The sequence below is a fragment of the Bombus vancouverensis genome, chromosome 6, assembly GCF_051014615.1.
Source record: "Bombus vancouverensis nearcticus chromosome 6, iyBomVanc1_principal, whole genome shotgun sequence".
Taxonomy (NCBI): Eukaryota; Metazoa; Arthropoda; class Insecta; order Hymenoptera; family Apidae; genus Bombus; species Bombus vancouverensis.
This window is the reverse complement of record NC_134916.1, coordinates 8406044-8429758: the sequence shown is the minus strand read 5'-3', so window position 1 is coordinate 8429758 and position 23715 is coordinate 8406044. Positions and strand designations below refer to the sequence as shown.

The window sequence follows — 23715 nt, the reverse complement described above, 5'->3', positions numbered from 1 at the left end:
TAAGGCATAATGTAGGCATTGGGCATAGTTATGGAATATAGATCAGTGAACATAAGATGTAATATAGACGTAATATATTTATTTCATCAAAGATTTAAGTAACAATACACATAAATAAGACAATACAATACTTTTATTTTTATATACAAAAGCTACGTTTATCTGCACTGCGGTTTCGGCATAAATATATTTTTTTGACGTACGTGGATTTAAATTAAATAAATCTTTAAATCATTGATACATATATATATCTTATTTATAAACAACTAAACACAGAACAAAACACGAAACATTCGGAATGTCTTTCTTTTATAAATTAACGTATATATTATTAAAAAATTATTTTTGACAATCTAAAAAGAGGATACATATGATTTTATGATACATGAGAGAGTGTAATTGAGTTTACGAAAATCTAAAAAATAATACACATATATATTTATTACCGTGTATTGCTTATATGACGTATTATTTGCTTTTCTGTAAAAATAAATTTGACATTCTACATTACGAATCGCATTGCAGTTTACTTAATTTCAACACAAGACTATTTCTATTGTCCTGTCTCTTTTTTTTTAAATAAAATCTTTGGTGATATTAATTAACAAATTGTATATAACACATTGTACAAAGTAACTATTTCATATCACACAATAGTCATAAGCTTTTTCACGTGAATAAATTAGTTTCTTTTGACCATAGCAAAGCTGAGGCCGAGAATACTTGCAATACCGATAATAACCCCTCCTGCAATGGCCATACCGTATAGACCTTCTGTAAAAAAAAAATCCTCGTAATAATTTAAAAATTAACATTTTTGTCTTTTTTGCTTCATTCATATTACAAAATGCCATAAAGAAAAAGATATGCTTGTGACTAGAATTAAAGTATATGAAACAAACACAAGTTGAATACTGTAAAGGTATTGAAAAAATTTCATATATAATACTACTTTTATTAAACATGTAAAATATACACACAGAAAGAGTAGCAAACACAATTTTCTAGTATTAACACGAAGAGCTAATATAATTATATTAATAAGGAAAGGTCAACAGTGTGAAATGAATACTCCTAATAAAATTGTATTAAGACCTATGTGATAAATACTGCTATCATTTTAGAAGTACGCAAGTCCGTTCTTTATTCGTTTCATTAAAATAATTCAGATCAAAGATATGCAAAATGCAATTTCTATATCATTTAATATAAACATGTATACATATATACACAGGTACAGAGCATTTGTACTTTCCTAGTATAGAGAACATAATGAAATTATCATGTTAGTAATGTGCAGACTTTTTGATTCATTCATGATATAACATCTAAGTTATTTACAGGTATAAGATATTAAATGAAATTAATATCAGTTAACTTTGACTAAAGGAAATGTAATAACTACTAACCCATGAAAGTATTACTATTGTAAAAAATAAAGATAAAATGATTGATTTATACTACATGCTGACTGTAAAAGCATCAAACTGACGACGAAGCATCAAACGAATAACAAACTTTATCTGTCTAAAGCAATAATAATTTATAAAAAAGAAACCTTTTTCCATTTTTTTCTTGATCAATGTTTCCAGATGTTGTACTTGTTGATTTCCGGGTTCAACTTGAAGAAACGATCTGACATATGCTAAAGCTTTCGTATATTCCTATAAAGAAAATAAATAAATACTAATTAAACAGTGCTGTTTATTTTGAAAAATTTCAGCAGGCTCGTAAAAGTCCATACCTTTATTCTAGCATTTCCAATAGCTAAATAATAGAGACAATCTCGTTTCTCACTATCGTTATGATTGCAATATAAATCTTCCAATAACATTATTCCCTTTCTGATGTCTGCAGGATATTTGCTTCTAACAAGACACCAAGCATATTCAAATTGTGCTTTTTGTGTTATAACAGATGAACGTAATTGTTCGTTATATATACGTTCAAATTTCTGAAACAGAAAAATCATTTTTTAATCTCTCGGTTTATGATGTAATACTTTTGTGTATCTCTGAAGTATGAGTAACCGATGAATAATGTTGTCATTTTATTTTGATTAGAGCTTAATATATAGACTTATTACAAGCTTCGTACAAAGACATTATGTATTAAATATAATTGCAAAATTCCTTAGAAAGCCTACCATAATTTTATATCAAAAGAAAAATGAATAGAAATCGCATAACCTTTATTGCTATATAGACACATTCAGTGTTATTTTACAGTATAAGCAAATGGAAATTTTATTTTGCAAATTTAATAATCAAATATTTAAAAATATTTCATACTACATACATTAATTATATATTATTATATTACTTATTATATATTTAAAATATGTGATTGAAACATTAAGGAGTCGACAAGTAAGAATGGTTTTCGTGTATTCGTTATTAAAAGAGTGTACCTTTAAATCATCAGAAGAAACAACCTCTTCAAGAACGTCCTCCATCTTCTAATACAAATTCGCAAGAAAACTACGAAAAACAATTTATCCTGTTCTAAATTCTACCTTAAAAGCAAAGAACTCATTACAAAACTACCAACTTCGGTCCGGCAATTGAGCTGTCAAAGGCAAAGAAACAAGCAAGTTCACATATGCGCTTCTACTTACAGTCACTACTTATTGGTAAGAATAGCAAGGCGCCATTATATGTATGGTTTAAACGACCATAAAGATATACATGTATATTGGACTTTGTTCTTTTAACAAAATCATTTTGATTTTATGATGTTGGCAGTGCCAAACTAAACCAAACGTCTCTAGATTAAAAAATACAACTTTTCGCTTAACACAATAAGTATATGTTTAATCTTAAAATAAAGGAAAGAAAAAGTTCGTTTAATCATGCGCTGTGGTGGTAACTCAAAAATATTAACAATTGATTTAAAAATAAATAAATTAATCTATTTTTCATAAGTTATATGTAAAAAATGTTTCATGTAAAAAATAAAAAATGATATAAAAAGAAATATACGCTGCTGCAGCAGATAAAATCCTAATGTATATTTTGTGTTAAAATTAATATAAGTAAGGAAATGGAAGACTGAGCGAAAGAAGATACAAATAACACAAACTATCCTGTTTTTCAAACATTTATTATGAAATCAATTACTCGTAGTTCATTAACAATATATATTTTTTCATGTTAGTTATTACCAAACATTTCATTTAATCGTTTTGTCAATGAATACAATGGCAAGCCCATTACTGTATAAAAATCACCGTCTATTTTTTCAATTAAACAACCGCCAAGACCTTGTACGCCGTAACCTCCAGCTTTATCTCTGCAAAAAAAGAAATAATTAGCAATATTTTCACATTATTAAGATTATAACATTTACAAAAAGATGAAATATTTTACTCACAGTGGTTCCCCTGATTTTATATATGCCCATATCTGTTCTTCCGATATGTCACCAAATTTTACTTTTGTAGATTCATAAAAATTGACTTCTTTCTTTGGCGTTTTTAAACATACTCCGGTATAAACTATGTGTTCCTTATTTGCTAAACTAAAATCATATTTTTACTTAAATTAAGTTGACGTTAATATTACTTATGTATAAAGTAATATATAGTTATATTTTACCTTGATAACATTTCAAATGCATGTAAGTTATTCTTTGGTTTACCATAAATGACATCACCCATTGTAACCAAAGTATCTGCACCAATTATTAAGGAAGGTGGTGTTACATCTTCCTTTAATCTATCATATACTTCTTGCACTTTATATTTTGCCAAGTCTTGTACATAGTCACCAGAATTTTTATATGCCGATCTATCTAAATTTTCATCATACGTAGATGATACTACTTCTATATTTATACCCTAACATACAAAATAGATATATCCATGTACTACAGTACTAGTATAGTTATATTAGTATAGTTATAGTACTGTCGCAAATTAGTAATATTTAATTATATGTATATTAAGGCTTATGACAAATTAGACTTATGTAAAGTTTGCTTTTTTAAATAGGTTATTATGTCATTTACTAAGGTTACAATAATACATAAATATTTTCTGATATTATAGTAACTGTGTTTATGAATGTTATAAAGAAGTTACCAATTGCTTCATTATTTCATATCGTCTAGGAGATCCACTGGCTAATACAACTCTACCTGCTGTCAAGACTTGCACTACTTGTTCAAACATTATTTTTTCTTTTCAGATTGCATTAATGAAGTAGCTTTAGGAATAAAGTCTTGCAAAAGTTCAATATTAAGGTTTCCTATGTAATCTTTCTATCTATATCTTTTTATCATTTTTAAGAATACAAATTAATTTATTATTCAATCAAGATGATTATATAATCACTCATAAGGTACAGAATACAGAATACATAGGCCTATCATTGTATGGGTCAACCGACGAGGTACAACTCACAGATTACAGACGTACAGAACTGTCCTTACAATTAGTCAATGCTGTCACATTATTGTTACATGATAAGATAAATACAATGTTTCCAGATGTCGCTAGTTACGAAGTTTTCTGCTAACGAGTTTAATACTCCATAGGAAACTATTTGGCATTTTGAGTTGAAAGGAACATTTTATTTTTCACTGTAACAAATCAGATTTAATTTTCGATTTTAAGATCTTTATTTCTTTATCTATTTTAATATGATTACAGAGATTACGTCTATCACTTATCTAAGTTTGGTTTAGTAGTATTTATATATATATATATATATTTATAGCATTCATAGAAAAATAAAAATATATTATTTATTACTAAGTAGACTATGTTTATAAAAAATTATATTCCTATTGGAAATTTGAAATTTAATCAGTAATAATTGGAGGAACATATGTTTAATTAAACATATATCTACATAAATAAATAAAAGTACACAAAATCGTCGGTTGCATTAAAACAATTTCAGAAATACAAACGAGGTGGCATATAACAAGATATCGTGTAACCGTTTTGTCAGTTCGATGAAATTAAAATCGACTAAAAGTGCGTAAAAGCGACGGGCATGGCAACACGCACTCGTGATATTCATTAACGGCTGTTACGAGAAAGCGAAGTGGAGGATAAGCGGACGGTTCATATCGTTCAAACTTAGTCTTTTATACCTTACTATACCTTTTTATTACTTGCTATCATAAGACGTATTTTCAGTGTTACATACTTAATTTGTAAATCAAATATACTGTCATAAAAAATGGATGGAATTTTTTTAAAACTAACATCGAGTACACGTAGTGTTAAGCCTACGTGTTTTAATGGAATCATCTAGAAGTTGGGATGATAATTGAATGTGGATGACAAAAGAGAAGACGATTAAAGGCGTAAAGGGTAAGTAAAAGGGGAATAGGGTGAATATATAGCGCAGCTTAAAAATATTAGAGCGGGAAGGAGAACTATTTTCTAGACACAGAAGATTCTAATACATCGTAATCGGTAAATTACGTAAATGCCGCATGCCATGAACGAACCTAAAGGTCAGTCAGTCCGAGGTCTTACATAATCGCAAGGCGAAAGGTTGACCCATCTTTACGCCGTAGCCTTCCAACTGAACAAAGATTTCGTGGCATTTTTTCGCCATACCTCGCATTGTTTCGACGGTGCAACGATCTTAACAGTTACATTAATTAATTCAAAACGATTTTTTGAGTGGTGGGAGGGGGGAGGGGGGTTGTCACGATTCTTATAATTAGCCTTACTTCTAACAGCATCTGTGATGCTTATCTGTTGTGTTATTTTATTTCATTATGATTTTTATTGTACAATGGACATTTCATGGCGACATTTGATTGACCGTACTTGAGATAATATCATAAAATTGAGTTCATTGTGAATAAATTACTTGCGTACTTAATTCTGTCTAGAATCATATTGCTGTTGAATTTGAAGTCATTAAGAAACTTTCAGTTATATAGTTTACGGAAAAGATTCGAACCGATTAAAATATGTACTTTCTTTGCATAAAGACTACTATAATTTCAAAGAAATTGAAATCTGCGGAAACGTATTGATTGCAGCTGAAGATGCAAATTACCCGGAATTCTCGAAGATGATTTCATGAAAACAACATTGGTTATCTGAAGATCTACATAATCAAAGACTATGACGAGCAGGATATTAAAAACCAGTTATTAAAGAGTATTCATAGACAGAATGCCAAGATAAACGTAGATGATGTACGCTATTGTTACTTCATACGTTTGCCTCTTTACGGAATTGTAAATGGAAACAAAGATCTTAGGACAGCGGGGAACATTCTTCAGTAAGAGGAAATTTGTTGCAATTTTTGTAAAAACAGTGAAACTTAGTAGCTCCTAATAATCAAATCTGAGGTAAATCTTTGAAAAAAAAGGAACAAAACGAAGAACCTTTAGAATCCTTTTGTTCTTTATTACTTTTAGTTAAGGAAACGCGTAACAATAAGATATAGGATCTATACCTATATCTATATAAGATATATACTAATATATATCATATGATACTAATATACTGCAATACAACCAAATATATGTATATTAAAAGAGAAGGAGAAAGGAACAAGAAAATATGATAGGTACATGTCGCTTTCTTTTTTTCCTTTTTCATATATTTATTTTCTGAATATTGGAACTTCCAATGAATGACCAATGATCGTAAGATATTATGAAAATTAAAAATTATGAAAGTATTCTCGGTCCCACGGAGAAATAAATTACGTTAATAAGCACGAAGCGTCTTCTCGTACTTTCACTAACTTTACATATCCTTCTTATCTCTGCCGAGTCTGAATTTGCCTCATCCGTATCCTGAAGTTGTTCCTTACCATATAATCAAGGTTAATAGGAAAATTAAGTTAAATGAGACAATTTTGGTTAAAAACTATGAAACGATGACAAGAATTGCATCATAAGTATGTGGTATGCAATCCTTGAGCCGACAATTGGAAAAGAAAGTGAGATGTTCTGGCTCGTCCAGTTTGGCGGATTTGCGAAGTCGTATACTAAATGTGGTGAAATTAGTGAATTAGCTAATAAGTGAAATTACTGGTATAGGTCAACCTCTATTTCTACGCGTATGATGAAACATTGCGTGGATATCGTAAAAATCGTTTGAGTAATTAATTATCACCATGCTGCACCGCATTTCTGCATTGGACATTACATAACAGTATTATATATATCGAGTTTGGAACGTTATCGAATACAAATAACGAATTCTATTGATACAAATTTGCAACAACTTGTGTTGGTCTTATTGCTCTTCTTCTCCTCTCGTTTTATCTCTTCACATTTAGACATCGTCCTACGCTTAGACTAAAGTTATTAAATGTTTTATCTCTAAAATTATTAATTTTTTCTTCCATCGATCGCCATTCTATCGTCGATTGTACGGCAATTTTACGTCGACAATCAACTTGCAATTCGTAAAATTCATTCGTAGAATTTCGCATATTTTATTACGAAAGTTACTATTATATAAGCAAATTTATCAGCATTGCTAATTTATACCTTGTCACTTGTAAAACTTCGCTGATGATACTAGTTCAATCGTGGAAAAAGATAATTTTATCGAAGCAAAATTAACTTTTTTCAAAATAATTGTACAAAAATCTCGTTATTACCTAAAAAGGTGATTCTCAAAAATTTCATTGCTCGTTTCATTAATTGCTCGTTTGTTTAATCGTTACTACGAATTCGCTTACTGCTCATCCCGTCTGTGAGTTACTGACATCGGTCAGCACATTTTGAAACGTGCTTTTTCGTAGCAATTTATGATTATTTAATTCGACGTTGAAGCAGTAAAGATTCACCTTCCCGACATCCCTTAAGCCTTAAGGCGTCGTATGGTAAAATCAGGTAAAATCGTGGCTGGTGAGTCGAGATGCAGCGGTAATCGCCAGGCTGTCGTTATTAAATGTGATTACGCAACTCGAAAAGTGGCTTCAAAGGACGCGCATTATGACACTATGGCACGTAGCCGTTTCTATGGGGCGCTACGTCATGCCTCGAGGTGTCTGCGTTTAGCATTACAGCTAATACGCCTGCGAACAGGGGCGTATTCAGACGGAATTCGATCCCGGAACACGGTGATCCTTTTTTTTTCTGTACCGCGATTATACCTCGCGGATAATAAAATCACTTTGTTAGGTTGGATACTATTGCGTCGTTTTTTATTTTCGTATAAGTTTTCCAGTAGAATTTGATACCGTAGATAGTTCCGGAGAGTTATAGTTTACACATATATAGTAGTTCATCAGAATTATAATTTTTAAGTTATTTTTAATATGTACAATATTTCATATGTATAATCTTATGTTATGTTATGTGTAATGTTATGTTATGTTATGTATGTAATGTTATGTATAATGTTATGTTATGTTATGTATGTAATGTTATGTATAATGTTATGTTCAATATTTCATATTTTCAATATGAAAACTGTGTATTAATAACTTCTTTCTTCCAAATGATGGATTACGCAGTGTAGGTATGTTTGCTCCGGAAGTGGAGGCGTTTCAAATATTTGAAGGACGTCAAATTTTTTTAACGGAACTGAGGAATGGAATTTTTTCGTATATCAATTAAAGTATCTCCTAATTTTGTATGGAAAACGTATATATAAAATACTTGTGTCCGAAAATTATTGGTTTAAAGTTTAACGATGTAAGAATTAACGTAGGACGAACAAGGTGCTAATTAACGTATATACATACAATGTATCCGTAACGTTACGAACGAAGGAGAACAAATAAACGATATGTTGTATCTATTTTACTAATAATTTTTAGATATACTTTATAAAGTGTAACGAGATAATCTTTCGAAATACATCGCACAGAATGAATTTAAATAAACGAAACGAAATAAAAATAATTAAATCTACCATAAGCCGAGAATTATTTGCGGATTTATAGTTATTAGTTAATGGCATTTTGTTCAAACAGAGATTAACGAAAGTATTATAAGAAATAATTGTTATTAATCCGCTCCTATCCGTCGATACTAGTACTTGCATGATGTATACGAAAGATCTATTCGTATATAACTTACCTGATCGTCTCATCTTCTCTCAGCTGACTCTACAGGCTATAGACAGCTGCATGATTTGTCCATACTTGCGTGTACAGTCTCGTTAGGCAGTTGCGCTTGATCGATACCTACTTTGAAATAGAAATGGAATGTAAATTGCACTTTTCGAATACGGGAAGATGGATTAAAATATCTCCAAGCGAAGAATGTAATATAGCCATTAAAGAAATTCTGTAGTCATATGATTGGGTAATATTACAAAATAATTACGAAGTGATGTAAAATGGATTTGAAAAATAATTATTTGTTTAAAAATATTCGTTTACAGAGGTGCTGCATACGCTTGCTATATCTGTTATAATTTTGTTATATGAAACGAATTGAAAGAATTCACCACTTCCCTTTCTACGTGACCTAACATTTCAAAGCACATTATGACTTTTAATTAGTCTAACTCTGATTGTTAAACGCTACTGTGACCAAAGAGCCTTTGAGCGGATCATCCAATCGATGGATGTTGCTTCTTTTGACTGTCATCGGCAGCAGACCGATGGGAATTAATGAAAAAGGAGCGCAAAAATTGAAATCACGAATGATTTGTTGCAACGAATTATTGCGATACAAGTTACCTATTGTCGAAAATATTCAGAGTCACGAGATATTAAGCGTCACACATAAATTTATTACTGCCTTTTCCTCTATAACATGTAACTTAAGCAGCATCAGCCTTCTTTTCGTCGTAGTTGGTAACCTAATCTTTCTAGGGTTGTTAGATAGAAGAATCTTCCCTCGCTTATGCGTCAACGGCCCGCGCCTCCTCTTTGTACCTGAGTTTCATCATCAATGATATCACGTATATTTCCTCTCTTTCTTTCTTAATATTCATTAACTTCTTTGCATTCGCAACTAAGATAACCGCCAAATATTTATTGACTAATTTCTTTACTTTTACGATCCCGATAATTGTGATATTAAATATACGTGTACATGTATTCTATATATCTAATGTACTATGATTCTTCCGAAAATTTCAAGATTAAATGAATAAATAAATACGTTTCACATTATCACCATTGTTTCTGATAGATGGATAGATAGGTCGAACATCAAAGGCGCATTCGCAGACTTCCCGAGCATCTACATGACACACCTTCTGTCACAATAGCGAGTATTTTTCTGACCTTTCAGTTGTCATTAAAAAGAAAGAAGAAGCTCGGCTGACGTGAAACGGAATTGCGGTTCGACTAGTTTCAAAGCAGCGGTCGACCGCCGCGAAGGACTGAAAACACTGGCATTTCAATCTTCAAACAGATATACTCTGTCTACCCTTCGTTCCCATTTGTTTCTCCAACGATTCAAGGAAAAGGTCCTACCATTCTATTAGGTCATCCCATAAGTAACGCTCTTGTTTTTAGAACTGAATTTAAAACGATAAGATAATACCAATACAAATAGCTATTAACTCTTAACGATCGGCAATTGCTGATCTGGATAGTGATTAATATTATCTGATTAGTGACTGGCATTATAATAATGTAATATAATATAATGCAAAATATTATTCCAAGTTACAGTCGTGATAAATAAAATGTACCGAAATATAAGAAATTCTTCATGCGTTTCCGTTTCTTTTGTTTTCTATAACGCAAGTGAGATGTATTAACAGCGAAGCTTCTCGATTTTCAAGGATTAATTGTTTATTTGCACTTAATATATGTACATACCGTAAAAATCGTATTGCTTATGAGGCGAGCTAATTTCGCTTTTCATCCTGAACAGTAGCGCACGGTATTGCGCGTCCTCGTTTGTCGCTCCGATGATTTCCACTCAAAAGACGTATACATTCCAGGAACCTAGTTGCGTCTAACAGCTGAATAGATGAACTTGTTACATTTATTAAGCGTACACGATTTCCCTAGTTCGTGGAAGCAGATTGTTTTCCAAAGGATCGTGCATACTGTACGACTACACTGTATAGTGTAGGACGTCGTGTCGCGCCACATGAATGACACGATGTAAATGTCGGTATATGGCCGTGGAATCCTACGAGAAAGGCTGGTACATTCGAGCCGAACATTAATAACAAATCAAGATCTCCGATCAGCATTAACGTCACAAATGAATTTCACCGAAAACCTCCACGCGATGATTTCGTACCGTACATATTTCAGTGACAAATTATGTAACGAATGCTCCCGTTTTGACCTTATGCGATCAACGTTGATCGCGCGTTGAATTTTTAAAAGCATAAAGTTGTACGACGAAGACAAGTGTGTAAGATATCAGCGAAACATGTATCTAACGAGAAATGAAAGTGATTGATCGTTGACTCTATCGAACAATTTAACGAACAACTTTGGTAGCTGCGATCGTTCCCGATTTAATTAAAACAGGAAAGATACGAGCAATAGAAATGGAAGATATAATTTGTTTTATTGTTTTCATTATTTAAAGTTTTGTATGATATTTTTAGCAACTTGTATTCAAAGATTTTTAAACAACAGCATAGCGGCGAAGTTTCACGTATACGCAGATTAAGAAAATCTCAATGTACTTACATAATAAACTATTACCATTTGAAAATATTAAACAAATTGTCTGTAGTTAAATAGCGCATGATAATTTCTCCTCTTTATTTTATAATTTATTTCGTGCTTGTTTTCTAAATCTGAAGTATGTTAGCGAAATATCCATCGAATGATAATAAAATAAACACGATAATTGCTCAAATCTATTTACCAACGATTTTGAAAATATATATTACAATATTTATATACACGTTATTAGCATTATCCGAGCATGTTAATTACCCATATAAAATGCCTGTACGAGGTAAGATGGTTTTACATGTCGAGATAAGAGATACGAAAGCGGATACAAGTAAAATGCGCCTTTGTCGCGAGAGTCGATCCTCGAATCACTGAACGATATAACAGTGATTCATAATGCGAAGTCGTCGATGATTGCTAACGATATAAATAAAACAGTTAGTTAATCTCGTATTAGAATTTATTCTTTAAATTATGACGCAAAAGCTAATAAACTTTACATCGTTCAATTTAATCGCCTAATAATACAATATTGAACATAAAATCGGATTTTATATGTACATAAAAAATGTGGTATTACTACGACGTCATCAAACACGTAATATTTTACATTGTTCTCAATGTTCCGTCCCACGTTTCATTTCTATGCAAATAATTAACAAAGTAAAAGATTACACGAATGAAAAAGGTGTCTACAAAGTGAATTTCTTTTATTAAGAATTCGCTACAATTCCCAATCAAACAGGGCATTCGTACGATCATACCATATTCACCACGTTTACATATATCCATGGAACCGACAATTCGGTTCGTTATACTTGGATTCATGCGAATTCTAATAATTAAGTTACGAATCGATGGTCGAACCATTAATTTTCATGTTCACAAAACAATATATCTAGTGTGTATGTACCTTTCTCTTGTTTCGTGGCGTACTGCCATGTAGATATGTTCATGCCTGCCGCAGGAAACGAAGACTAATAAAAATCCGTTGCGGTTAATCATTACGAGATCAAATCTATCACGTAACAAGAAATCGAAGAAGCATCATACAGATTACTCGTGCTATTCAAGGCGACGAAAAAAAAAACCGATGCACAGAATACGTGAAATTACATCTTAATAACATGCGGGTGGGGACTTTGATCTAAGATAACATGCGGCTATTTTTAAGATAAGAGTAAAGTTGTAATTTTTTAACTACGAACGTTGTTTACTTAAATTAATGCCGTTAATCACCGTGATTCTTGAAGGGAAATCAATCTCTATTAAAAGCATAATTAAAAGCGATATTACAGTTTTTAACGATATTAGGTAAATTTCTCATTATCCAAGCGTAATCGATCTTCTATCAGTTAGTATATTTTCGATTAACAAACAAATAAATAATTCGGCTACGTTTATCCAAATTTGCTTGATATTATTTAGAAAATATTGTTGTGTTAGATGTAATTTTCACTTCGCATAGAGAAAGAAGGAAGATTTGTATTTGGCAACTTATAAAGCAAGAAAAGTTACGATTCTATTAAAGGAAAAAGTATTTGTAATTATTATCGTATCTACTTGATGAGGCAAGAAAAACGATTATTGGCGAATTTATGAAAATTACGTTCAAATAGTCGTCGATGCATTATCGCCGATTGTAACTTACGCCGCAAATGTCAGGGTTAAGCAAAAGACCGTTGCATTAGAACACCGATATTCCAATATCGCGGGAAATTCTGGGTAATTTACTTTTTTTGTTTCGTCCGAGTTTTGTTTCGGTATCGCGTGCTTGAAACGTTGCAAATATGTTAATAGTAGAGCTGATAGGTAGTTGTTAAATGTCAGCATGTACTTATTGAAAATATTTTATAATTAAGACGAAGAAACGGCAAAAGTAACAAGCTTCAAAGTGCAACGATAGGGAAAAGAGTTGCGTTGACCCTTTACGTTGATTTCTGCCAATTTTTAAATCTCGTTGTCGTTAAAAGTCGCTTCGATTGATTGGGAGAAGGTTTCTAAATATTATTTTAAATCGGCGAAGTCTCAGAAAGAAGTTTTAATTCTGAGAATCTAGGTAGTAGATATAAATAGTTCTAGTGAAAAGACTACGTCGTTTCTACTTATTTAGATACTAAAAGACTTTCACTTGTTGGATTATCGAAGATTTTTGCTAAATAAATTCACTAAGGAAAAGAAGCCAAAATTTTTTTGAATATCATATTATTTCAAATATGCAATTTATTATGAAATGGATATTTTTATTAAAAAATTGCTAAATAGATTATAATAACAATTCGTTATTTTTTGCAACATTTTTAAACTCTTAATTACTATTCAAACATTAAAGTACGCTGTTATTCGTGTTAATTTTACTAAAAGCAATGACAAAGCGCGAACTCTATATCGAAATTGCTTTTAAAAGTAATCGAAATGAAATTAATATTGCGTCAGGTAAATGCAATGTTAATAAATGACGCTATATGTATATAACTCGTACATCTATACGTATAAACGTGTCATGAGCCGTGCGTGCAGAAACGATTCAAGGAAACGAAGATTTCCTCTTCTATAATCGCAGCTAACACAATTGTACGTGACCTAGACACTGCATCCCTTCATACATTCAATCATAGCCTGTTTTGTTCGACTTTATAAAAATTCTGAACAAATATCCGGTAGAACCTTGCAACAAATGGCAATTATCTTCCTACTTCTCTCGTATCTTTTGTATTTCTTGTTTGTATTTCTCTGTTATATTACTGCATTTCACAATTGATGCTATCGACGAAATTGAAATTGAAATTAAAATTCTGTGCTATGAATCATACACTCGGATTTGTTCATTGAAACATAGTTTTCACGGTAATTTTTTACCGTACGTTATTTAATTCTGAATTTTCACCTTCTGCCTTATTTCTTTATTGTTTCCAGTAATTACTTAAAATTTCGATTTCGTTTAATAACCTATTCTTTGTATTATACGTTTATACGGATTTATTACGGAAATACGCGTAAGTTTTATCACTTTTGAATAATGTTTCGTTTCTTATTTCGTTCATAAAATAATTTATTCTTTAATACATTTTTTTTTTTTTTTTGATTGATAAAAAGATTTTTCCTTTTTTATATTTTCGTCGTTATATTTGACATCTTTCATTTAATTAATTTTACGGCTTGCTCCATACGCACAAAAAGTTTCTTCAATTTGCTTTCACATTTTAATGATCACCTTGTTTTGTCTGGTATTTAAATCCTTAAATGTTTCATCCGTAAATCATTTATCCGTAAAGCAACTTTTAAAAAATCTTTCGCCGATGTATAAGGCGACAGCCGTCACTTGATTTCTGGACCTCGTGTGTTTCTCGAAACGTCCGAAATTCTTGGACGCGCTGCTCTTCCGGAGGATGAGCGAAGAATAAATCCGCCATGAGGATGATATCATCCATAGTCACGAGTCATACAATGGATAATTTCTCTGTACCAAAATTAATAGACGGGCCATGGACCATCGTTGTACGTATCGAGCGTCAAGATAAAAAATTCCAATTCCTCGATTCATCCGAGCACATTTTTCCGAAGATGCACTGGTCAGAAGAAGTGCATTGTGAAGAGGGCAGGGATGACCCCTTTCACTGTACCACGTTGCTACGGTCGTGTATATAAAGAGGCGAAGCATCTGACGAAGAAGCACAAGTACCAACCCATCTGCATCCTAACCGCTTCATCGCCGGTGTCCGTGTGACAGAGAGATTATGTTCACTATCAAGGTAGGTACTCAGTCCGTAATACACGCGCCCGACAGTTGTCCGCGATACACGGTTTTCATACGGCGAGATAAGTCTTCTGACTTGAACGCCACCAACTTGGCCGTGAATTACCATCGGTGTTAGGTACACGGGTCGAAGCTTTGATTTACGTTGGCTATGGGGAAAAATTGGCTACTCTCGTTGGTAGCGTGTCCCTCGTCACGCATACATTTCCCGCGATCGGTGTGATACTCTAACGATAAGCACAGAGGAAGATCTATGGATATCGAGATATCGCTTAAACGTGGTTACAACTTGATTTCAAGTCACTGTTCGTTGTTACTTGTATCTATGAAATAACTATTACATATCCTTCTTTCATTCCTTTGTAGTTTGACAAGCCTGAAATAATATTCAAGTAGGTGTAGCAATCATTTTTTTCTTTCTTGATTATTTGGAATTTTGGACTTTACTTTCGATAGAATTACGCAATTATTCTTATTTTATTCTTGAAATACGTCGGCGATGTACATGCGAATAATCAATGTTGAATTAATAGGATTGATCAATGAACGAGTATTCCGTCATGAAATAGTTGTGCCAGCGATAAACAGGGTTATTTCAGAACAGAAGCAACGAAAACCCTTCGCGTTTATTCCGAATGATATAATATCGTATTTTGAATCGTATAATTTTTTGTAATTTTTTTTTTGTTGTGTCGCCTTCCATTAACGCGACAATGACTCGCCATAACGCGTTGCTATCAAAATTATCTACGTATTGTGAAACAAAACACGAAGGACAAACACAGAACGCGCATGTAACGAAACGGTTTTCTCAATCGATATATGTTTCTAAAAAATAAAAGGGATAGAAAGCTTGAAACGCGACGGTACTAGTGGGATATGTACCTGTAACATCGAAGTTCCCGCGAAATTCGATATTCGTGTTATAAATGTTAATATTGTATATTTATATGGTAAGAATTGAGTTTGCTGATAACGAAAGCTCTTCCGCGTGTATCGATCCGATTAATTTTTATAATTCTTGAAATATTTCCTATTATATCGTACAATAACCACGGTAATACAATACCAATACACGCAACGTGGATCACATTTCTTACGTGCTCATTTTATTAATCTTTGTATTAATTTGTTCTTCATTTCGGTGATTGCAATTCTTCGTGCCGCGCAAATGGAATTGCACGTATACCTAAAATATTTTAATCGATACTGTTCTATTATAGAAATAACGAGACAAACAAATGGTCATTGACAAGCCTTAATATCTATGGTTTTCTGTAGAAAAAAAATACCGAGTCACGATATTTTCACGTTCGAAATATCCGCCGTTATCGAATTTTGAAACTTGAATTCATGTACGAATCTGGCTTATTGACAGAAGTCGTATCCTTTCGCTCCGTGTATGTAGCTTTCGAATTAGATAGGTGTTACATCAGGATAACTTTAAAGCCGATTACTTGCTCGTGCGACTTTGATACTGTCGTTATGTCACTTATATACGGATACGACTTTTCTCTTTTGTTCGTATAGCAGTATCTTCGTCGCATCGCTGTTGCCTTATTAGCATCGAGCTAAAGATATTTTTACATACATTGTCAGGAATATTCTACGCACAAGTATTCCACTCGAAACATTTTTTCGTAACAGAATCGTCCTTCCTTTTCATTTACTCAACAAATTGTAGAAATTGTACATAACATATGTACACAACGATAGTTGAAACGAACCTGTTAATCGAATTGAGCTGAAAATATATTTTATTAATAGAACTCGTAGTCAAACATGTACAAATAATACTCTGCGAATGATACGAAAAATATTCATACTCGGCAAGTTAAGCTCGTTATTCTTCTCTTACGCTGCATGCGTATCTTTTTTTTCAAATCAACGATTCGTTCTCGATGCAGGATTTAAAAGGAGGCGTTCGAAGATCTTCATTAGCAATCGCTGTTGCGATTGCATACAATCAAAATTAACGGAATTCGAACGAGGGAACAGAGGACAGGCGTGAAATTAAGAATAGAATTATCATAACAATTACGAACGACGAACGACTAGCACGATTGCGTCACGTTACACTCGTGTCGACACCTTTTTCTTCGAGGTAGGACAATTGCGATGGAATAAAGCATGACACCAACGAACATCCCGAATACTTTCGTGTACGCGTGCACACACGCGTGCGTTCCAATTGTGTCATTTCTCGCGCCACTTTGCCATTTAACTGGGCCAGGTAATACGCTCAACAAACGGGTATCGAACAATGAAAGGAATATTATTCATAGTTTTTATGAAAAAAAACAATCGCCGCTATTCTAACTAAAATCTTTTGTATCTTATGTACGTTTTCCACGTTGACGATAAAATTTCTCGCGTGTCTCAATAGTGCAAAATCGTTCTTCCGCATTATCGAGGTTACAAATGATTGCTTATTGCAGTCGTGACAAGAAAATAATAGCTAATTTCGAAGGCGACTTAACTAGTTTTAATATGCGCATATACATACACACACACATTTATATATGTATAATGTATAGATAACTATACGAACGACTACCAAGTAAGTAAAGTATGAAACAAAGTATCAACGAAAAAGCAGAAAAAGTAATGCAAAGTAGTATTATTTGTAAGTTTTGAATAGCTAAAATTGATTAGAAAGAAACAATAGATTCTCGTTATTCTCGTTGTTTTTTATTGTTTATCGTAAAACACAACTTCCAAAAGAAAAAGAAGGGAAAGAAAATGTAAGGGAAAATGTTCGATGAAAAACAAGGAATAAAATTCGACAGACAGATATATGCATCCGTATCAAAAACATCGATTGCATATAAAAGTAAATACGAAAAAGGTACCACCGTCGAAGATCAAAAATGGTTTTGAATTAGTTTTTCGATTCGAAATCCAATACCAATATCGTTACTGCACAACTACGACGGATGGCGGAGCGATGGCGGAGCGAAATTGACAATCAACGAACGTATCGAAACGCGTCGGTGCACCTCTCAGACAGGGTCCCCTCGGTGATCGTTTGACCTTATGAATGAGAAGAAGAAGCGCCTTCGCGTCTCTCCGGTTCTTTCATAATCCGTGTGATTGCACGTTACGCGGCGCATCATTACCGCCACTGGTAATTCCTCCTTCATTCCGCGCGACACTTGTGAAACTTTCCACGCCTTGTCATTTTCGCGACTGAACCACGTAACAACGGGGTCCAGTGCAATTAACATTTCAAGTAGCGATTCGTTCGTATCGAGATCTTTCTATCGCGCGCCGTGATAAGGGATCGCGAGCGAAAAACGGCCGATATCGATCGAGAGAAAGAGAGGAAAATCAAGACAGGCTACGTCCGCTTGTACACTCCGGCATACCTCTTCGATTTCCTTCCTTGTCCTCTCCCCCTTGGTGACTGGCTTCGCTTGGCCTTCCGCGCGTTCCATTGTCTAAGCGGTGAACACGACACGTAGGAAGCGATCGCTTGTTTCAGCTCGGTCATACGGTCAAGGAGAATCGAAATATCGATTACATTGTTACGAGAATGAAATCTCGTCTTGGATAGCGTTTCATTGATGTGGCGCTGTTGCTCGGGATTGGTAATTAGAAACGCGTTATGGACTGGAATAAGAGCCACGAGTCCGTAATTCGATCTTCGATCGTGCTGGACGACTAGCATCTTGTCATTTGTCGGCGTCATTCACGAGTGGAAGTTTAAACAGTCGCAGACGGACGTCGGCAAAAATTTCTGTATTTCGCGAAACAATTTTGTGAAAGTTCGTCGGATCGTACGTTTAACGGTGAATAGAAGTGAAAATGTTTCATCGTGTTGGAAGACCGGTATAGAGTGCGATCTATGAAGATGGCCGTGCATACTTGTAGAAGACAAGAGTCAACGATGAAAAGCGATCCGATCGGGCTGACATTTAATTCGCGAATTTTTCCTCGAGCAGATTCACGGTTGACGGAATTCTTGAATGAAATTACACGTTCCACGGTCGTGCGGAGAAAAACGGGCACATTACACGGGTACCGCTTTCGTCCTGCCATTACGTTGTATTTCATAATGTCATTTGCAACTGATGTAACCGCGTCGTGCAGTCTCTAGACATTATCGTCTTCGCTTGCCCTTTGCAGCCGCACCACACAGTGCCACGCCATCGTCGCCAAGCGCTACTTTCACGAATTCTATGAATATTTGAACGAAAGGTTTTACAAATGGTGTTAGCGATCGGCATTTCTCATGGTCTACGGATTTCCCAGGCGCTACTCCACTTTGCCAGTCACGAGAGACAATGCAAGTTAAAAACTCGTATTCCAATTAAACTTAATTGGTGCGAATCCCATTTCGACGCCAATTCAAGAACGACGCTCACTCGATCGCGCTTATTTACGATGGCTTTGTTGTAATGTACACCGTGTAACGTGTAACGCGAGTGCTCGTAATACGATTATTCATCGAATTAAGACAATTGCAGGTTGTAGATTTGTATATTCCGTTCGTAGCGTGGTCAGTGTAGCTGCGATCACTTTGCTTCGCAATTATTTTTTCACAAAACAGCCTTTATTTTTTCACAAAACAGCTTTTATTCTTGCCTCTTTTTACAAAATTCATATTTTGAGTAGATGCGACGCTTCCTTTTCTATCGATACAGCGATTAACTACATATTCCTTCTTTGTCCGATTATTTTATATGTATATATATATACAAGTTCTTCGAAATTGAAAAATATATTAACGAGAAACATGATTGTTTCAGGCGTTAGTGGCGGTCGTACTTTGTACGACGGCGATATTAGCTCTTCCTCAACGACCTAGCGGAGGCGCTGACAAAGATGCGATAATTACATCTCAGCAGCTCGAAGTCAACTTTGACGGCACTTACGTCAATAAGTAAGTTCATGGGAGAACATCATCGAAAGAAGTAGTTTGTTGCAACTGATTTCTTACAAAAAGGTTTACAACTAACGGCAAACTTACCTCGTCGTTTTATTTCTTAATGTAGGACACTAGTTTTACAGAAGAAAAGTAGGTCAGGGCAACGCAGGAAATATAGAAAGGTGTAGCATCTGTATAAGAGAAATTATATAGTAGGTTTTTAATTTAAATGAGACGATATTTTTTGCTTTCTACAAACAAATACGCAACATGTAAATATAATAAATGAAATTTTCTTAGGTAGATTTCTTTTTAGAAATTTAAGTTTCAACTTCATTAACATATTTTGTATAAGACAAATGTCGTGTGCCGTTTCTTAAAACTTAAAGGATTTCATACGAAGTTAGCTTCTATTTTTTCGAGAGAATTTCATACCAGACCAGTTGCATGGATTACAAACGATCAACTTGCGGAAAGCGTAAAGAAAATCGAGTTCAAAGTTGAATTGTCTGCCGGACACTTTGCCATGTAACGAGTCAAGACAAGACCTTTGATCATTGCTAGAACGCGAACGTGTAACGAACAAAGTAATCACAGACGTCGAAGACAATAGACGGAGGATAACAGGTATTTGAGTCCAATGGCACTGGTTTATTCACACGATTCGCATTGTCGCCAACTGCAATCTCTATTTTGCATAAATACGTAGCTATCCATAGGTAGGAGTGACTGGCTACCGAGCTGAATGTTTTTCTTTCAATTAGAATGCTGTGTCTCTTTCTTTTTTTAACGCCATTGGATTCTTGATATGATAATTATTATCGATTACTCTCATGCATCTTTATACTCAAGATCGATGAATTCGATAAAAAAAAACCTCAGCTTCTCTTTATCGAATTCGTTCAATTTGTCAAATTCGTTCGTTCAAAATTCGATTAAGATATTTTGCTGAATAAATTTTTTATTTCAACGATTTTCTACTCAACATTTATATATGTTATTCGTTAGTCGGATATGTAAATAACATTATATTTACACAAGCGTTTGATAAAATAATTAAAGCGTCATTCTTTAAAATGTCGTAAACGAATACCGCCCAAGTTATGAAAGTTTAAAGTGTCTCTTTGGAAGAGTGTTTTAGCGTTACGTCAGCGTTGTATTTAGCTTCGCTCGACGTCTGGACGCGGCATCAGTACAGCATCGGTATCGTGTTAATGAAGCTAAATGTAGTACCGATGAAACATTAATCTGCTGTTCCGAAAGGACGTAGCCTTCGCTGCAGACATTAAGCAGCGTGAAGCGTTAATCAAACTACAAATTATTGTTCAGCTTCGAGACAAGCAACGGAATCAGTCACCAAGAATCAGGACAACCTAAACAAGTAGACAACGAGACACCAGTTGTTTCGCAAGGCTCTGATTCTTACACGGCGCCGGATGGTCAGCAAGTCAGTATCACGTACGTGGCGGACGAGAATGGCTTCCAAGTGCAAGGATCTCACATCCCCACGGCACCACCGATACCGCCAGAGATTCAAAGGGCGCTCGAGTGGAACGCGGCTCACCCAGAAGAAGACGACGGTGGTCAACCACGACCACCTGGCCGAGGTACGTCTTCTTTTCCTACCCTAATGATTAACGACGCTTTTACGTTCTCCGGTTAAATTGTTCGTTTTCGCGCGCAACGAGTCTGTACGATCGATTTTCACATTTTACATTCGCTTCGAATTTGTACGTTGCGTAGTTCATTTATTTCTTTGAATGTCAATTTTACAGAAAAAAGCATTTCTTATCCTTTGGCATGTTTTTACATTTTCTACTTCGTAATCGAATGAAATAAATCGTAACGATACGTGGACTAAAATGAAATTTCTCGGTGATGGTATACGCAGTGACGTACGGCTATAACAGTCAAAATATATGTTTTCCAACGATCGAGTCTAACAGGTTTCTCGTCCCGTAGGTTAATCAGCCCAACTATACCTCAAACGTGACCTGATTTCGAGCCAGCTTGCCATGGACAGAACCGACCCTGAGCCTTCGATGCGACCATAAAAATAAATATAGTGTGGTATATTAATCTAGGATTATACATAACAGAAAAAAATAAGGCGCGAGCCAGCCGGTATATAATAACTGTATACTTCGAGATTCTTTATCTTACCTGTATAGATGAAAGTAATGCGCACTGTTCAGCAGTTTACGACAGGATCGTGCCGATGCGCGCACGCTGCTTTCACAAACGTAAAACGCGAAAAAACGACGACGCCACCGCAGCTGCGAAGACGCGTATCGAGCGTCGATAGTACATAATAATATACGTATACTTTAACTTGTGATTTTTGTATATAAATAAAAACGTTTTGCCGAAGAATCTTCTGTCCGTCTGTCTGACTGTCACACTTTCCCTTTCTCCTTCTCTTGAAGCGTGTTATGGCCCTCGTTTATACGTATTAAACGGCCTGCATCGTCACATCGTGCGGTGATAATTAATCCAGATTATCACGAAAACAATTAATCGGTCTGAATTATTGTATCTTGGCAACTTCTACAGGTAGTTTTTATACAATTTTATTGCGTGTTTTCAAATTGTATAGTAAACGGAAATAAAACGTGTAAAATAGTTAAATCGCTGTAAAATATGAGAAATAAAAAGGAAAAGAAGACAACAAAGCCTAGTTATACGTAATTTTACACTATCGTTATATCTAATTGAAGAAACACGTACATCGAATAAATTTTTATATAATATTTTGCTGTGACTTGGCTCCGAAAGCGATAACATACTATAAATTATAAATCTCTCGTGGTGATATTATTCTAAATTTTATAGTCACGTACCTTTTCTCGTTATGTACTTGAAAATTGAAAAAAAATAGGAAAATTATTTCAAATTTTCTTCTCATATTTAAAGTTAATTGCTACGTAAGATTTAATAGTTCCCAATCATCGCCCCAAATTTTACAGTAGCACGCTCGTTTTACATCATTTCAGAGCCGCGAGTTACGAAAGTCAGGCGTAATTTTGCTTCTTGCCCAGGAGTAAAACACGGGAATTATCACGGGAAGAAAATGTTATCGTTCGAAGGGTATCGATTACAAGACAGCGGGCATGTCGAAACTCTGCGGCAAACGCGATGGAAGCTTCAACGAAGATCCGAAGCAGTAACTTTGTGAAAGGTAGCGAAAGACATTGTCGATGCCATTAATGGTACAAGCTATTAATTAATTACAGTAACAACTTTGAACGCGTGTCAATGCTTATATCAATTAGTTATTGTTAGGAACCTAAATGAAATTATATAACAGCGTATACCTGGTAGAACCGAAATAGCGAGTTTGTAAAATCTTCCGTTAACTTTGGGAGAGAGCAACGATCGCATAAATACGAGTTATTCGTGCCGGAGACATGTTGTCCTCCAAACTCGATTTAAAATTATAAATCATAAGTCTTCTTCGTAGAATTAATCATCTTATCCTTCAAATATTTCTAGCTTGTTACGTTCGAAGCAACACATCCTCACTTTTGCTAATATCTTTT

The 23715-nt window shown here is 34.1% G+C and overlaps 3 protein-coding genes and 1 long non-coding RNA gene across 4 annotated transcripts; 1 reads left to right on the top strand and 3 right to left on the bottom strand.

Annotated features, from left to right (window-relative positions):
• Positions 1-59: 59 nt before the first annotated feature.
• Fis1 (Mitochondrial fission 1 protein) lies at positions 60-2661 on the bottom strand. The gene is made up of 4 exons (XM_033336289.2): positions 2411-2661; positions 1745-1954; positions 1559-1664; positions 60-774 (listed from the first exon to the last, which is right to left on the bottom strand). The coding sequence occupies exons 1-4, from the start codon at positions 2453-2455 to the stop codon at positions 683-685; spliced, it is 453 nt and encodes a 150-aa protein (XP_033192180.1). The 5' UTR covers positions 2456-2661; the 3' UTR covers positions 60-682.
• Positions 2662-3085: 424 nt separating this feature from the next.
• On the bottom strand, positions 3086-4464 carry LOC117157933 (dTTP/UTP pyrophosphatase). Its single transcript, XM_033336288.2, has 4 exons — positions 4082-4464; positions 3597-3838; positions 3373-3519; positions 3086-3291 (listed from the first exon to the last, which is right to left on the bottom strand). Exons 1-4 carry the CDS (start codon positions 4169-4171, stop codon positions 3153-3155), a joined length of 618 nt encoding a protein of 205 aa, XP_033192179.1. The 5' UTR covers positions 4172-4464; the 3' UTR covers positions 3086-3152.
• Positions 4465-4882: 418 nt separating this feature from the next.
• LOC117158052 (uncharacterized) lies at positions 4883-10957 on the bottom strand. Its single transcript, XR_004464348.2, has 3 exons — positions 10725-10957; positions 9022-9128; positions 4883-8523 (listed from the first exon to the last, which is right to left on the bottom strand). It is a non-coding gene; the product is annotated as an uncharacterized LOC117158052 (long non-coding RNA).
• Positions 10958-15193: 4236 nt separating this feature from the next.
• Positions 15194-22549, top strand: CPR14 (cuticular protein 14). The gene is made up of 4 exons (XM_033336537.2): positions 15194-15301; positions 20058-20191; positions 21506-21783; positions 22139-22549. The coding sequence occupies exons 1-4, from the start codon at positions 15287-15289 to the stop codon at positions 22141-22143; spliced, it is 432 nt and encodes a 143-aa protein (XP_033192428.1). The 5' UTR covers positions 15194-15286; the 3' UTR covers positions 22144-22549.
• Positions 22550-23715: the final 1166 nt, after the last annotated feature.

Bases quoted from the DNA above. Each gene is read 5' to 3' on its own strand.
- Fis1 (XM_033336289.2), bottom strand. From the start codon at position 2,455: ATGGAGGACGTTCTTGAAGAGGTTGTTTCTTCTGATGATTTAAAG. The intron at 1,955-2,410 runs GTACACTCTTTT...TTTCTGTTTCAG, and splicing joins TTTCTTCTGATGATTTAAAG to AAATTTGAACGTATATATAA. The intron at 1,665-1,744 runs GTATGGACTTTT...TTTTCTTTATAG, and splicing joins TTGGAAATGCTAGAATAAAG to GAATATACGAAAGCTTTAGC.
- LOC117157933 (XM_033336288.2), bottom strand. From the start codon at position 4,171: ATGTTTGAACAAGTAGTGCAAGTCTTGACAGCAGGTAGAGTTGTATTA. The intron at 3,520-3,596 runs GTAAAATATAAC...ATATGATTTTAG, and splicing joins GCATTTGAAATGTTATCAAG to TTTAGCAAATAAGGAACACA. The intron at 3,292-3,372 runs GTGAGTAAAATA...CTTTTTTTGCAG, and splicing joins ATAAAATCAGGGGAACCACT to AGATAAAGCTGGAGGTTACG.
- CPR14 (XM_033336537.2), top strand. The intron at 20,192-21,505 runs GTAAGTTCATGG...ATTATTGTTCAG, and splicing joins GACGGCACTTACGTCAATAA to CTTCGAGACAAGCAACGGAA.